The sequence below is a fragment of the Ochotona princeps genome, chromosome 5 (genome assembly GCF_030435755.1).
Source record: "Ochotona princeps isolate mOchPri1 chromosome 5, mOchPri1.hap1, whole genome shotgun sequence".
Lineage (NCBI taxonomy): Eukaryota > Metazoa > Chordata > Mammalia > Lagomorpha > Ochotonidae > Ochotona > Ochotona princeps.
In genome coordinates, this window is record NC_080836.1 from 57787402 (window position 1) to 57802574 (window position 15173).

The 15173-nt window shown below is 38.8% G+C and overlaps 1 protein-coding gene across 1 annotated transcript in view; it reads right to left on the reverse strand.

Annotated features, from left to right (window-relative positions):
• The window catches only part of TTN (titin), a 266306-nt gene that overhangs the window by 76091 nt on the left and 175042 nt on the right, over positions 1-15173 (reverse strand). Inside the window, exons 235-262 of the mRNA XM_058664684.1 lie at positions 14945-15096; positions 13989-14136; positions 13657-13834; positions 13170-13291; positions 12789-13076; positions 12365-12661; positions 12068-12254; positions 11517-11632; positions 11127-11426; positions 10698-10997; positions 10497-10602; positions 10199-10395; positions 9810-10115; positions 9427-9705; positions 8551-8850; positions 8134-8436; positions 7659-8021; positions 7059-7361; positions 6641-6940; positions 6247-6543; positions 5864-6148; positions 5487-5780; positions 3587-3886; positions 3173-3481; positions 2894-3084; positions 2088-2517; positions 352-660; positions 72-220 (exon numbers count right to left, since the gene is read on the reverse strand). Coding sequence (XP_058520667.1) covers positions 72-220; positions 352-660; positions 2088-2517; positions 2894-3084; positions 3173-3481; positions 3587-3886; positions 5487-5780; positions 5864-6148; positions 6247-6543; positions 6641-6940; positions 7059-7361; positions 7659-8021; positions 8134-8436; positions 8551-8850; positions 9427-9705; positions 9810-10115; positions 10199-10395; positions 10497-10602; positions 10698-10997; positions 11127-11426; positions 11517-11632; positions 12068-12254; positions 12365-12661; positions 12789-13076; positions 13170-13291; positions 13657-13834; positions 13989-14136; positions 14945-15096 — 7109 coding nt within the window. The remainder of the gene's footprint in view (positions 1-71; positions 221-351; positions 661-2087; positions 2518-2893; positions 3085-3172; positions 3482-3586; positions 3887-5486; positions 5781-5863; positions 6149-6246; positions 6544-6640; positions 6941-7058; positions 7362-7658; positions 8022-8133; positions 8437-8550; positions 8851-9426; positions 9706-9809; positions 10116-10198; positions 10396-10496; positions 10603-10697; positions 10998-11126; positions 11427-11516; positions 11633-12067; positions 12255-12364; positions 12662-12788; positions 13077-13169; positions 13292-13656; positions 13835-13988; positions 14137-14944; positions 15097-15173) is intronic.

The following is a 15173-nucleotide window of genomic DNA, read 5'->3' on the forward strand; positions in this document are numbered from 1 at the left end:
AGGACAGTTGTAATGGAAATAATCCTGACAATGATTCATTGGGAAATACAGGAGAACTAGAACCTTCTTACCTTCATTGCCTTCTTTGCCTTTCCATCAAACTCCCATGATGATTTTGGTGTTGGGCGCCCCTTGATGACAGCAGGAATCCTAATCTGTGAACCAGCTTTACAAACCAGGCAGTCCTGTGCACCGATGTCAATGAAGACCTCTGGTATCTCTGTAATGCCAGACATTATAGAATAGGATTTAGGTCACATTAGAAAAAAAACCCCACCCAAACCAATGGATGTTCAGTAAATGGAATTGATTAAATTTCATTTTAAGACAAAGAGGAAGGAGGGCTTGTACCTTGAATATCAGTGGCAGGGATTTCCCCAGTTGTATCGCTTGGCTCAGATTCCCCAGCTTCATTAACTGCTTTGACCCTGAACCTGTACTTCCTGAGTTCTTTGAGATTGGGTACTACGCATTCACAGGTAGTTAGAAGTTTGTCTGGCTCATTGACACTCTTCCAGTCAGTTGTGCCTTCTTCTTGCATTTCTACAATATATCCTTTGATTGGGCTGCCACCATCCTTGGCTGGAGGCTTCCATGCCAGCGAGATGCTAGACTTTGTTTTATCTTTTACTTCTGGGCAAGAAGGTGGCCCAGGTGGATCTAATAATAAGAAAAAATTTAAATATAATGGCAATGATTGATATACATATACATGTATATATATTCTTTATATTCATATATGCAAATACATTTCAGCAATTTCAGCTAATTTAGCATATTTTATGATTAACATGATTTAACATAATTATAATCTGGCATAATTAAATATTAACACAAATATCAAATATAAATGTTAATAAATTACTAATTTATTAAAACAAATTAACAGAAAATTAATAAACATGAATATAACATATTCAGCATATATTTATAAATATATTTTATCAATCTTGTTATCACATTATTTTAATCTGTGAAAATAGGAATACTAAAAGGGAATCAATTCCCTTCTAGAGAAGAAAAATAGATGAGTCCATTAACCTTTAGCATTAGTACAAAAACAAAGCAAACTAACCAGAAATATTATTCATTTTCTACATATAGAGCCACATTCTAATCCACTGAGTGCTGAAAAGCTGTTTTACATTTGAAATCCCTCTGAAGAGATTCTCCAGTATTTTTTTCTGAAGACTTTTTATACTGTGATAAATTACACTATCATAATTAAAAATGATTTCATCATTAGCTAGTTATCTTTTCCACAGAAACAAATCTTAATACTTTTTAGAGGCAGGATCAATGTATACAATAACCACCAGGAATCACATAGTATTTTGTGCTTCTGAGACAGCTTTAAAATTAGACATTCTTTTGCCCCATTTTTGATCATAGCATTCTCTCTCTAGTGCTTAGTACAGAACCTTGTACATAGCACATTGAATACTAATTTGTTAAATTAATATTTAATCATATACATATATGTGTACGTTTTAACATGTATATATGCTCCATTTAACAACAGAATATTTTGATCTTTTAAACAAATAGTTGAGTTCTCTATGGAGAATCAAATTCTGTCTATCACAAATGTAATTATTATTGAGGCTACAGATGTAAGTTTTTGAGCCAGTCTCTCCCTAGCTGTATCAGAAGACTGTTTTCCTTTTACTTGACCTTGTAGGCTGCACCTAAGTGCCACATACCTTTGCTCAGTAAAAACTATTGAAAAGCTAAAAACTTTTTTTTTTTTTTCTGGTTTTTGAGTTCCTACTAGGGTATCTGACTGGAGGGGTAGGAGTAGGCATGATTTCAGTTTGTAATGAGACAGAAATTATGTACAGGATTGAAACAAGAACTTGTAGTCCAGGTCTTTACTACAAAATATTAGGTTACAATTTTATGTATGTGTACATACTCATATTTATGAGTGAATATATACATATATATTTAGTCTGACAACCTATGTGAGCATGAGCCTTTTTACTTTTGTAAGTAAAATAACCTGCCCCAGAAAAATATGAGAAATTTAACTGAGTTTAGTAACTTTGGCCTCTAGAAATGAGGTCCAGAAATCGGAGTATACTTACATATGGGATCTCCGGCAATGGCTGGATCTGATGGTTCACTAGGAGGGCCAATTCCAGCAGCGTTTATTGCCATGGCTCTGAACTGGTATTTCACACCTTCAATCAAACGTGGAACATTGAATTCCACACCTTTCAATCCTCCTTTGGTTATTGGTGCTCGGCTAACCCGAGACCAGTAGGTGCCTCCTTCCTCTCTTTTCTCCAGCCAGTAGCCAGTAATTGGAGAACCACCATTGTCCAGCGGAGGAGTCCAGCTCACCAACATCGACCCCTTGGTGCGCTCCAAGACTTTTGGTTTTCCTGGAGGTCCAGGAAGGCGATAAGGATCTTGAATGACCACTTTCTCTGATTTGCACTCATCACTGGTTCCATATTTATTCACTGCCCTGACTCGGAACTCATATTGACCATTGGGGATAAGTTTCCAGATCTAGAAATTAGATGAGTAGAAATTTCTGAGAATATACTTATGTTGACTCACTCATTTTAAAGCTTAAGTTGTTATAGCAGGCATGAGTAGGAGAAGAAATCAGCATATAAATAAAAGATGGGGAAAGCAGAGAAGAGGAGAAATTCATGAAATAGGGATACACAAATATATTGTACCCAGTTTTTCTCACAGAAAAGTTGTATAATGAGTTTCTGCTAAGTGGCCTTACATGCATGGTATAAATATTATACCAATAAAATAATTGCTTTTTGGAGTGTTAATTTGAGCTAATCATTAAATTCTAAGGTCATAAAATATGGCTTCAAATCAGTCATGTCCTTTTAATATATGTAGTAAAATGCTTAGAAGAGTTTACCCCATATCTCCTCTCTACAGCAGTGTTGGTGACTTCCTCCCATTCCGATTTTTTCCTACTTGCATCACGTTTGTCAATGACATAATGGGTGATTTCACTGCCACCGTTATCCAAGGGGGCATCCCATGTTAAGTAGCAAGATTCAGCTTTTATGTCAGTAACAGCGAGATTTCTTGGTGGGGATGGGCGATCTGGAAAGGAGCCAAGAGTAGAGATTGAGAAGGCAATTGTTAAACAAGCATTGCATTTCTTTTTGAGATGAGAGAGCACGTTCCTTACCATATACTTCCACATGAACATTTCGGAACACTGAGCCGAGGCGATTGGAAGCTGTAATGGTGTAAGTGCCTTTGTCTGCCCGGGTTGCTTTGGGAATGCTCAGTTCGGTCTTAGCTTCACTTCGGGAGACTTCTTCCTTGGTTATCTGAAGAGCATCCGTAGGCTTTTCAATCACTGTGTCGTTCTTGGACCATTCAATCTTGGGCATTGGAAGACCTGTCACATCTGCAGGTATGTGAACAGGCTCTCCGGCCTTAACTTTGATAGTGTCTCCTCGAACAGTCAGACGCAACTTAATAGTTGGAGGAACTGCAAAGAGAAGGAAGAAGAAAAAAAAATAGCAACAATATAAGGATGCTTTCTCAACTAATGGGATAAGGTACATTCAAATTATTATTAGATTAATATTCCTACCTTCATCATCTTGTATGACTACATTAAGAGGCAAGGATGGTTCACTTTCACCAATGCCATTGACAGCTTTGACACGGAACTCATACATTTGGTGTTCATCAAGATCTTCAACCACAAAAGATGTGGTTGGGCAGAGCCTCTTGTTAACTCTTTCAAAGTCAGGTTTGTCATGACGTCGCTTTTCAATGATATAGCCTTGGATGGGACTGCCTCCATCACTGCGGGGCTCTTTCCAGTCAAGTGTGATTGTAGACTTGGTCCTTTCTGTATATGTCAGCCTCTCCGGAGATGTTGGAGGACCTTTAACCAGGGGCAAAAGGACAAGAGTGAAATAAATACTAGTTTAATAAGCCTATCCCCAAAGGACAAATATCATGTTCTGGCTGATATAAGGCAACCTTCATGCAACATACAAGATCAACAGATACACAGGTAAACACCTATATACCTATATAACCTAGAGGAATGGTATAATGGAGACTAGCATACTGGAAAATGAAGATACATTGCAGTATGCATCTCTATTCCTAAATATAAGAAAGAGTCTCAAACTGTTAAATATATCTTGACAACAGAATGCTGGACTCTACTGTTTTCTATACCTCCAATGTCATGATACACTTAAATAGCAGAATGATGGACTTGTGACTGTTGCTAAAGGACTATACTGTTGTAATAATGTGGGGGGAAATAGCAGGCTGAATGGGGAGTAGTGGAAGGGGAAATCCCTGTGCTTGTACAACTGTATCATGAAAAAAAATATATAAAAAACTAAAAAATAGAAATACTATTTCACTACAATTTAACCAGGAGAAAAATAGATGTTTGCTTGAGATAGTCTTACTTCTGTCATGAAAATGTTTTCCAAAATGAGACAGTTACCAAATGGCAGTTTTGTAGATTCAGTTTTTCTTAACAAACTTGCCACCAAAATTATTCATTAACAATAAGCCAAGGGTCACATATGCCTTTTTATATTTAGATTTTTTAAATTATTTTTCTTTTGTCGGGAAAGCTTATAATCCTAATGGGCTATGAAACTAGGCCTCTGAAGTTTGACTTTGGATGGCCAGCTGAAAGCAAAATGTGTTGTCCAAAGTATGTGTTCTTGTTACCTTAACAAAGCAGATTTAAAATTGATGGGATAAGAAATTATTGGAAGGTAGTCAAGGTTTTGTGCCCTCAAGGACAAAGCCAAATGAGTGAGCTTTGACTATCAGAAGCAGAAGTTCTATTCTGATGTCTATGTCACAACCTGAGGCATAATGGATGCTCTGAGATGAGCTAGAATGGTGATGGCATGTTATTCTATTCATTTTTTTTAAGAGGTGGTAGTGGTGGAGGTGTCTTTTGAGGAATGGGTCTTTCTCAAAAATTCTCCTTTTTTACTTGGAAGCCACATGTGGTACCAAGAGAGTACCATGTTAGTGGCTCCCAGTGATTTCTGAGAGATTTCCTCTGGTTGGTTTTTCTGAGTGGTGGCTCTTGCTAGTTTTGAACCTAGCAAACCTTCAGTATGGAGATTTCTTAAGCAGAGAGGGAGGCTAAGGCATTTATGTTAAGGAAATTACCTGTCCTGCAAGCTCTTAGAAAAACAGTAAATTCTCCTTATTAGTAGTGGTAATTAAAAAATTACTCCAGTGTATTCTATTGAAAATATCTCCTACTTATATTTTCTTTCTAGGTTATTACCAAGTCCTGGTAGATGTGAGTTTGTCATACACAAAATCATACATGATTAATGTAGCCAGAGGCAATCTTTAGAGTTGCTGCTGCCTGCATATGTTACTTTTCTTTTTATACTCTAGTTATGCATCTTAAGACAGTTGGAAATTTGAAGACTTGAAACTCAGCAAATTAGTAAATAATCAGAAGCAAACATAAAGAAAACCTCCTTTACCTAGTGGATCAACTGCAAGAATTGGTCCTATCTCAACAGGAGGACCACAGCCAAACTTGTTCTTGGCAATAACTCGGAATTTATATTCTTGGCCCTCGAGGAGACCCGTGATGTCACATTTAGATCTTTCTGTCTCTATGGGTTGTCTCCAAGTGTGCATCTTGGCATCTTTTCTTTCAATAATAAATCCTGTGATTTCACTCCCTCCATCATCAGCTGGATCTGACCAGTTAAGCAGACACATTTTCCTGTTTGTTACAACAGGTTTTAAATCAAGCACTGGACCAGGAACATCTGAAAAGCAAAACAATAAGTCAGGATAATAAGATACTATCACTTGGAAAAATCCTGTGAAAAAGCCAGGCAGCATTCCTTACCAAAAACTTCTACCCTGGCTGCTGCAAATTTGGAGCCACAGCTGTTAGTAGCTGTAATCACATATCTGCCATGATCTTTCCTCAGTGCACTCTTAATAATTAGTTCAGATTTGGTTCCAACATTCTCTATGACAACACGCTCTTTATCCAGTTCTCCTTCTTCTATAGTCCATACTCTTGTAGGCACGGGACGGCCTGTGACCACGGCTGGAATTCTAAGGGTCTTCCCGGCCATCATTTGTATTCCACCCTTGACAGAAACATCCAGTTCCACAGTTGGAGGTTCTGTTGAGAACAGTCATCCATTAGCCCAAGAAAGATGGAAAAAATGGCCACATAGGAGAAAAAAATCCATAAATTTTATACAAATGGCTTTCAAGTACCTTGTGGTTCAGCCACAGTAACAGGTCCTGTTTCTCCAGGTGGTCCTTCCCCGGCAGCATTGACTGCACTCACGCGGAGTTTGTAATCAGCACCTTCTCGGATTTCTTTGACGGTGAACTGACGAACTTTGATCATCTTCTCTGTGCAGCGTGACCATTCATTTGTACCAACCAACTGCTTATCAACAAAGTAGCCAACAATTTCCCCCCCACCATTGAAAGCTGGAGGCTCCCATTCTAATTCGATGGTTGTTGAGCTTGTATCTGTGACTCTTGGAACAGGTGGCCCAGGTGGAGCTAGAGTGAATGCAGACACAAAAATAAAAGTCACTGATGTTTTAAAAAAGTCACAGTAGTTCATTTCAACCCACTTTCCTCATAACAAATGACTTACAGATTGGATCACGTGCTGTTTTAGGATCTGAAGGTGGACTGAACTTTCCAGGTCCTGCTGCATTTTCAGCACAAACTCTGAAGACATAGGTGAGTCCCTCCAATAGGCCATCTACATTGGCTTTCAAAGAATTCAGAAGGCTTTTGTTGACCCGAGACCAATGTGTGCTGTTAACCTCACGTTTTTCAAGCCAGTAACCCAAGATTGGGCTTCCATTATCTTTTGGTTCATTCCATTTCACTAGCATACTATTGCTGGTAACATCTTCCACAATGGGTTTATCAGGTGCATCAGGTGGTTCTGGTAAAAAAAAAATATATGAATTAATTTTCTAACATGGGATAAAAATTCAGCTTCACTAACCATGTTTAAGTTTATGCCAAAGTATATGATAAAAACAGATGCTAAAGAACCTTACCAAATGGATCTTTAGCTGTAAGTGGCTTTGAAACACATGGTGGTCCAGGCCCAAACCTATTTTCAGCTCTTACACGGAAGAGGTATTCTTTTCCCTCAATCAGTTTTGTCACTGAATATTTGCAGTGTCTAAGTGTTGAAGTGATAACAATCCAATCGGAGTCAGGTTTTGTCTTGTCTTTCTTTTCCAAAGTATAGTTTATGATTTCACTGCCACCATCATCAAGGGGTGGTTCCCATTTACAGAGGACTGAAGTTTTTCGAATATCTTCAAATACAAAGTTGATTGGTGGTCCTGGGGTATCTGAAATTCCAAAAGGAAATAGTGATTAAAAATTTGCATGGTATGGTTGCTATGAAAAAATGTTAATGTCAGCATGCTCCTTCATATAGGTTTTCTTTTCCCTACATCTGTGTATCTTTGGGTCACATTAGCTTCTGCAAGTTATATTCAGTTGCTTTTAAAAATCTAGCTATGTGGCAGAAACCCATGTTATTCTCTACTTATTTCCCACTTCCGTTAATTCTCCTCCAAATTCCTTACATTTAACTAAAATTCTTGTAGACTTTTGCACTGGAAAATACAGTTTTAGCTACTTACCTAGCACAATGACAGTACAAGGTGCTTTTGCGATACCATGATCATTTTCAGCTTTGATCATATATAAACCATGGTCAGGTCGGATTGAATCTCGGACCCGGAGCTGAGATTCTCCTTGTTTACTATTGTTGATACTCAATCGCTCTGTCAGAGGCAGGACAAAGGGTTCTTCTTCTTGATCTTCACCTTTCTTCTTCCTAACCGTAGGTGCTGCTCGCTTCTTGATTTCTTCTGGTATAATAACATTTTCATCTTTTATCCATGTAATAGTTGGGTATGGTGATCCAGAAATAGTTGCATCAAGTGCTATTTCATCACCTCGTTTCACTTCTAAGCTTGTTCTCAGAATGACTTTTGGAGCGTCTATAATAATAAAGATAATAATTGTTTTAAGTTTGGGTTAAAATATTTGGCACAGCATTTTTCTTATTCATTTAACAGTGGGAAAGTGGCAACCTTGCAAACTAACACCTACCAATAGGATCTACAGCTTTGGTTGGAGGTGTGGCCCGAGAAGGTTCACCAATACCAGCAGCATTCTCTGCTCGTACACGGAATTGGTACTCCTTTCCCTCTTCAAGTCCTTTTGCTGTGTAGGTCAGGATTGGTACCAAGTGCTCATTGCATCTTTTCCATCTGTCTTCTCCCTTAGCAATCTTCTCTATGATATAACCCATTATTTTGCTTCCTCCGTCATACAAAGGTGGCTTCCATGTAATAGTCATTGCCTTAGCTGTAGGATTATGCACCTCAACATCTACAGGTGGATCAGGAGGCTCTGAAAAACAAGAGAAAGAAACCATGTTAATACTGGGAAAACAGCCTTAATTCTTAATTATTAAGAATTCTTAATCTTAATTCTGAGACAAGGCGCATCCATGCTCAAACTTACGCTTTGGATCTTGAGCAATGACTGGATTTTTCAGTTCAATATATTCGCCTCCACCAATCTTGTTTACAGCTTTGACACGGAAGAAGTATTCACCATTTGGAATGAGATCCTTTACAGTCCAAGAGAGCTTGTTCTCACCAGACATGACTGGTATATATGTCCTCCTTCCAGCTTCTCTGCGTTCCAGGACATAATGAAGGATTGGGCTCCCACCATCATATTCCGGAGGTTCCCATGTTAGCTTACAAGAATTCTTGGTTATATCACTTGCTTTAATATCTTTGCATGGTCCAGGTAGGCCTATTATAAATAAAATTGATCATTAATACTGTAATCTTGAAAATTAACATTTTAATATTTCATCATCTCTAAGTGGGTCAATTTGCATTTTGGGTAGGATAGTCTTTAATGTGCCAGAAATTCTTCCTACTCTAAGGCATTTAACATCCAGGGTGTTCAAAGTTTAAATATTAATAGTATCCTGAGAAACTCTGTGCCCAGTAAAAGTGAAGCCTTAGTTTCCAAACACCATGGAAGCAGTAGAAAATATGGCTACCTCTGGATGAGAACCCTAAGAAAAATGTGAACTTCCACAATTAAACAAACACTAACCACTGAAACAATGAGTATGCTATACATCTTATTTAAATTAATATATCATAGGCAGATAATCAAAAGTGGAATACATTAGCCTAATTGGAGTACTATTAGCAATTTCATCTCTTCAAAATTGCTTTACTTCTCACATGAAAAGAAATAACCTGATGAGACACATGTACATGGTAAATTTATGAAGCCATTTATACTAAGACTTTAATGTCAATTAATTTCTCCAATATGTGAGAAATGTCTGTTGTTTCATCAAGCAATTATTACCTATGACTTTGACGTTGATTGAAGCAGTGGCTGAGCCAAGCTTATTCTCCAGTGTAATAGTGTAAACTCCAGCATCTGCATGGACGCTCTTGGGCACTTCAAGGTGTGCAGAGACGTGATCACTCTTCATGGTTAATCTATCACTTGCTTTAACTTCTTTGCCATCTTTATGCCAAACAACAGTTGGAACTGGGACAGCTCTGAAGGGAACAGGAATGCTTAACTTTTCACCTTCAATAACTACAATGTCATGAGTCTCCAGATCAATGGTTGGTTTGCCTGTAAGTTATAGTTCAAAATAGAAAAAAAGATGAGTATGTCAAAAATGCAATGCACAGATCAAGGCTGTTTTAGTAAATGCAGAAGACAAGGTATATGCTTACAGTCTGGGTCTTTGGCAACCACGTTTTCAGAAATTTCTGATGGTTCACTGACACCAACAGCATTGACAGCTCTCACTCTCAAAACATACTCTTTGTCAGGAACAACACCCTCTTCGACCTTGAATTTTAGATCTTTGATTGGGCGAGAATTCACTCGCATCCATTTCTCCGTGCCGACTGGACACATTTCAACATGGTAGCCTATGATAGGGCTCCCACCATTTTTCTCTGGAGGCTTCCAAGCAATGGCAATGTGATTTCTCCCAGCATCGGTTACATGTAGGTCAAGTGGAGGTGAGGGAGGACCTGAATAAAGAGTAGAACATTCACATCTCTGGTCTCATCATCAAGCTGTAGGTAACATCATCTATAGAATCACTGTTGCTTACTTGTTGGATCCTCGATTGTTAGGATTTCCGTGGGTTCACTTGGGTGGCCAACTCCAGCTTCATTTTCTGCTCTCACCTGAAACTGTACTTCTGTTCCTTCAATAACATCAGTTACTCTGAAGTGACAGTCAGGTCCCGAGGTCTTGCCAGCTTTTACCCAACGAGTACCTAGCTTTTCTTTTTTCTCAATGATATATCTATTAAAACACAGAGCATCTAATTAGTATTAGTAAATAAATAACAAACTTAGGAATGTGTAACCTAGCATGGGTTATTTACAAATGAATTGAAATTCTACCTCTGTATTGGTCTTCCACCATCATTTTTAGGTGGCTCCCATTTTAAGTCAACATGGCGTTTCGTCACATCAACCACTGCTAGAGCATAGGGTGGTCCAGGAGTGGCTGAAAGTGAAAGAATAAATGGTTAGAAAAAAAAATGTAGGGAAAGGAATACAACTATACAAATGTTGTCGCAAAGACTAGGTTAAAGAACATACTAAAGGTGTCTTTAGCCAGGACAGAGTCTTCAATTTCAGTGTAGTCACTTTGTCCAATAGCATTTTCTGCAGCCACTCGGAACACATATAAAGAACCTTCAGTCAAAGGGGTCACTGTGCACTTGGTGTCCTTGACGGTGGTGTCTACTGTCTGCCAGCCTTTTCGCCTCACATCTCTCTTTTCCACAATGTAGTTGGTGATGGGGGACCCGCCATCTTTCTCAGGAACTGTCCATTTTAGGTCTGCTGTATTTTTGGTAATGTTGATCACTTCAAGCCAGCGAGGTGGTGATGGAGGGTCTGATCAGATAGAAAGGGAAAAAAAAGCATTCAGGTTTTTATTGTTCAATATTCAGCATTCATGAGATATTCTGGTAGTAAGACTATAGCAGAAGACGTTATATTCCACAGACATCAAAAGCAACTTACAAAGCTTCTCTCGGCAAAGCACAGGGTCACTGGGTTCACTTGGTTCACTCTCTCCAGCCTTGTTCACAGCTCTCACTCGGAATGAGTATTCCTGCCCTTCCATGAGCCCTGGAAGCAAGTGCTGAGTGGTGGGAACGCCTTCAGCCACTCTAACCCAGTCTTCTGTACCAGTCTTCAGCATCTCAATGACATAAGACTCAATTTTGGCCCCTCCGTCATGTTCTGGTTTTGTCCAATTCAATACTAATGATGTTTTGCCTATATCTTTCACAGTTGGTTTTCCAGGAGGCCATGGAGGATCTGGAAAACAATGAAATTGTTTTTTTCTGTCTGTCAAAAAGGAGCTAGGATAACATTGAAAATCATCACCTCAAATTATGTAAATCATACCTATGGGATCCTTTATTAATATTGGTTCAGTTGATCTACTTGGTTTTCCAGGTCCAGCCAGATTTTCAGCCAACACACGGAATCTGTATTTTTTCTTATTGGTGAGACCTTTCACTCTGTATTAGGAAGAAAGTGCGTGTGTAACATCATGGTAAAAAGTAGCAATCTTCATTTTACATAGAAAATGTCTATGTATATATTGTAAAGAATTCACTTGGAATTGAAACTGAAGACATTTCAATATAAATTTAACATTGCTTTTTAATTGTCACATTCTTTAGATGTTATCAAGTGTTTCAATCTAATTATCATATCAATGGAAATGAGCAGTGTCATAATATTCTGGAGGACCAAACACTTTGAAACTTTTAGAAAGCTAGTATTTTATAGTATATTAAGAAAAATGTTCCTGAATAGAATTTACATTATTGAAATATTTATGGTAGAGATTTTAAGTTATTTTTTAAAACTTTATATATTTTGTGCAGTTAAGAGGAATTTAAAAGAGTGAAAATTGAAACCTAGTCTTATGTGGGAGGTCTGGGGCATACCTGAATGTTGTGTCCTTTACTGGCATCTTATTGCATCGAACCCATTTATCGGTGTCAGGATCTAGTCTTTCCACCCAGTACCCAGTGATTGGGCTGCCACCATCATCATCTGGCTCACACCATGTGAGAGTTACTGCATCTTTGGTGATATCAGATGGTTCTAAGCGTGTTGGAGGCCCAGGTGGATCTACAAATAAAATGAGGAGATACATTTAGGTATGTTCTATATGTAAGCATGACACCTAAATGCAAGTTTGATGCAAACTTTTTTCCCCTCTACCTGGTTGAGTAACTTACCAAATTGATATTTAGCTGTTATTGGAGCAGCCTGGACAGGCTCCCCAACACCATACATGTTTTCTGCAGCCACTCGGAAGATGTATTCTTTATTAGGTGTTAATTTGGTTGCTTTGAAGTTTGTATCCTTGACCGTTGATGAGAGCTTGTGCCACACTTCACTGTCTGTTGCCCTTCTTTCCACGACGTAGTTTGTGATCTTAGACCCACCATCATCCCGTGGTGGGTTCCATGTTAGAAGGCATGACTCATTGGTCACCTCTGTGATGTCAAAAGCTGCTGGTGGTCCTGGTTTATCTACATTACATATACAGAGAAAACAGGTGTGAGTTTTTTTTTTCTTTTTTGCCATTTTTTTTTTTAATTCAAGAAAGTAACTGAAATTAGGGTATGTCTTGTTTTGCTAAACCAGAGCCTCCCTCACCTAAGACGTTCACTTCCACCACAGCTGTGGCCCGGCCACAGGTATTCACAGCCTCGATGATGTACGTGCCGGTGTCGCTTCTCTTGCTGTCTGTAATAGTGACTGTGGATTTTTTAGGAACGTTTTCAATGGTGATTCTATTGTCCTGCTTCAGGAGCATATCTGCTTTTGTCCAGGTGATTTTCGGTTCTGGTTTTCCAGTGACAGTGGCAGGGAGCTCAATCTTTGTTCCTGCTTTTACGGTGATGCCAGCCAGGAGTTTCACATCAAGGAAAATTTCTGGGGCCTCTGAATAAGAAAATATGATTTATATTATTAATGAACTCAAGCAGAATTAAAATCAGAGGCCTGACAGAATAGAGAAAAGCAAGAAATAAGTACCCTGTGTGTCCACAGCCTGGATTTCATCTGTGGGTTTGCTTGGCTTGCTAGCCCCCTGCCGGTTCAGGGCCTTCACACGGTAAGCATACCATTTGCCTTCCTCAAGACCTGTCACTTCCATTCTGTCAGAAAAGAAAAATGAGATGTTTTACTGTTATGTAGATAAGTGGTTCCTCTGTGGAGCAGTCAGACTCATTCCAGTCATTCCCAACTGCATAGTCTTTAACTGAAATGTGGGATGCTTTGATTCTGTTAACTAAAAATAATAACAAAACAAGACCCAACAAAACAAACAAAACCCATCAAAACTAAATAAACCAAACCAAAAAGAGTATATACTCAGCACCTTTCAGAAACAAGACATGTGGAACAATTATAACAATTAAAAAGTCAATATTTAAAAATGTCACTGACATAGCCCATTTTAGTGCAGCAGGGGTAGGGGGTAAATATTTACTCTTGCAATAAACCAGTAAGTGGAACCTACTTTGTGTCTGCCACAGGTTCTCCACAGGCAACCCATTTATCCGAACCACGTGGGCATTTTTCAACTATATATCCTTTGATGCGTGAACCACCATCATATTTTGGTGGATCCCATGTTAGGAAGATGCTCTTGGCTGTTCTGTCTCTCCATTTGACATTCTCCGGAGGGTCAGGTACCGCTGTAACATTTTAAGGAGACAGTCAGCCTCACACAGGACACCTATGATATCTCTAAAATGCAACCCCTGCTGTCCCCCATAGCACCCACTGCAGGTCTACAAGCCGAACTATTCATCATGAAGCCAGGTCAGCAATCATGAAGAAGGTACTCACTTGCAGGTGCTGACATATTCACAGGTTCGTCAACATAGGCAGGGTCTCCAGGTCCACACTTGTTACGGGCACAGACTTTAAACAAATATTCTTTTCCTTGAACAAGGTCAGGAACTGTGAATTCTAGGTCAGTTACATTGTCCATCACCTGAAACAAATACAGACCACTAATTAGTTATTTCTCCAAAAACCTTTTTTCCAATTAGAAGGATTGTTTTTTTTTACCATGAGCAAGAATTCAAATGAATGTTGTTTTGCATGCTAAGGATTATTTTTATAATAGTATTATACTAGGGAAATGTGCAAAAGAGATTATGTCATAATATAAGTGCTTTGGCAAATTTTTAAAATCCAAAACTAACTAAAAATTTGCTGTGGGTCATAAAAATGGTTCAGTTATACCAGACCTTGACTGAACTATTTCAGAAAGCAAGGACATTAATGTGTGTGTGTGTATTTGTGTGTGTGTGTGTGTGTGTGTGTGTGTGTGTGTTTTTGAGGCCAGTGGTGTGGTACAGCATGTTAAACCACTACCTGTGACACCAGCATTCCATATGGGCATCAGTTCATGTTTTGACTGCCCTACTTCTGATCCAGCCTAATGGCCCTGGAAAATCAGTGAAACATAACCCAAGTACTTGGAACCCTGTCACGCATGTGAGGCACTCAGAAGAAGCTCTGAGATTGGCTTGACCCAGCCTTGGCCTCTGCAGCCATTTCTGGAGTGAACTAGTGGGTGGAATATCTTTATCTTCCTCTAACTTTTCCTCCTTTGCACCCTCCCATTCTCTCAGAAGCTCTGGTTCTCAATCATTCATTCATTAAAAGTTTTGGCAGTTTTTAAGTATGTAAAAGTTAACAAGATGCAGCACATATAAATTCTGCATGGCATCCCAGCTTTCTGAGACTTCTTCTGTTCTCTTTTCTGGATTTGTTCAATCACTGCTCAAACTTACTTTAGTCCATGTTTTTCGGCTGACTTCTCGCTTTTCAACGAGATACCCAGTTAGCGGACTTCCTCCATCATCATCTGGTGGTTCCCAAGTCAAGTGTACTGAGTCCTTAGTTATGTCATCAAATTTCAGTTCCTTGGGGGCACTGGGGGGAGCTGAAAAAAAATGCAGTCATCAGTCAGTATTACTAGTATTCTGAAAGGATATCCATAACACTACCAAATCACCCTAG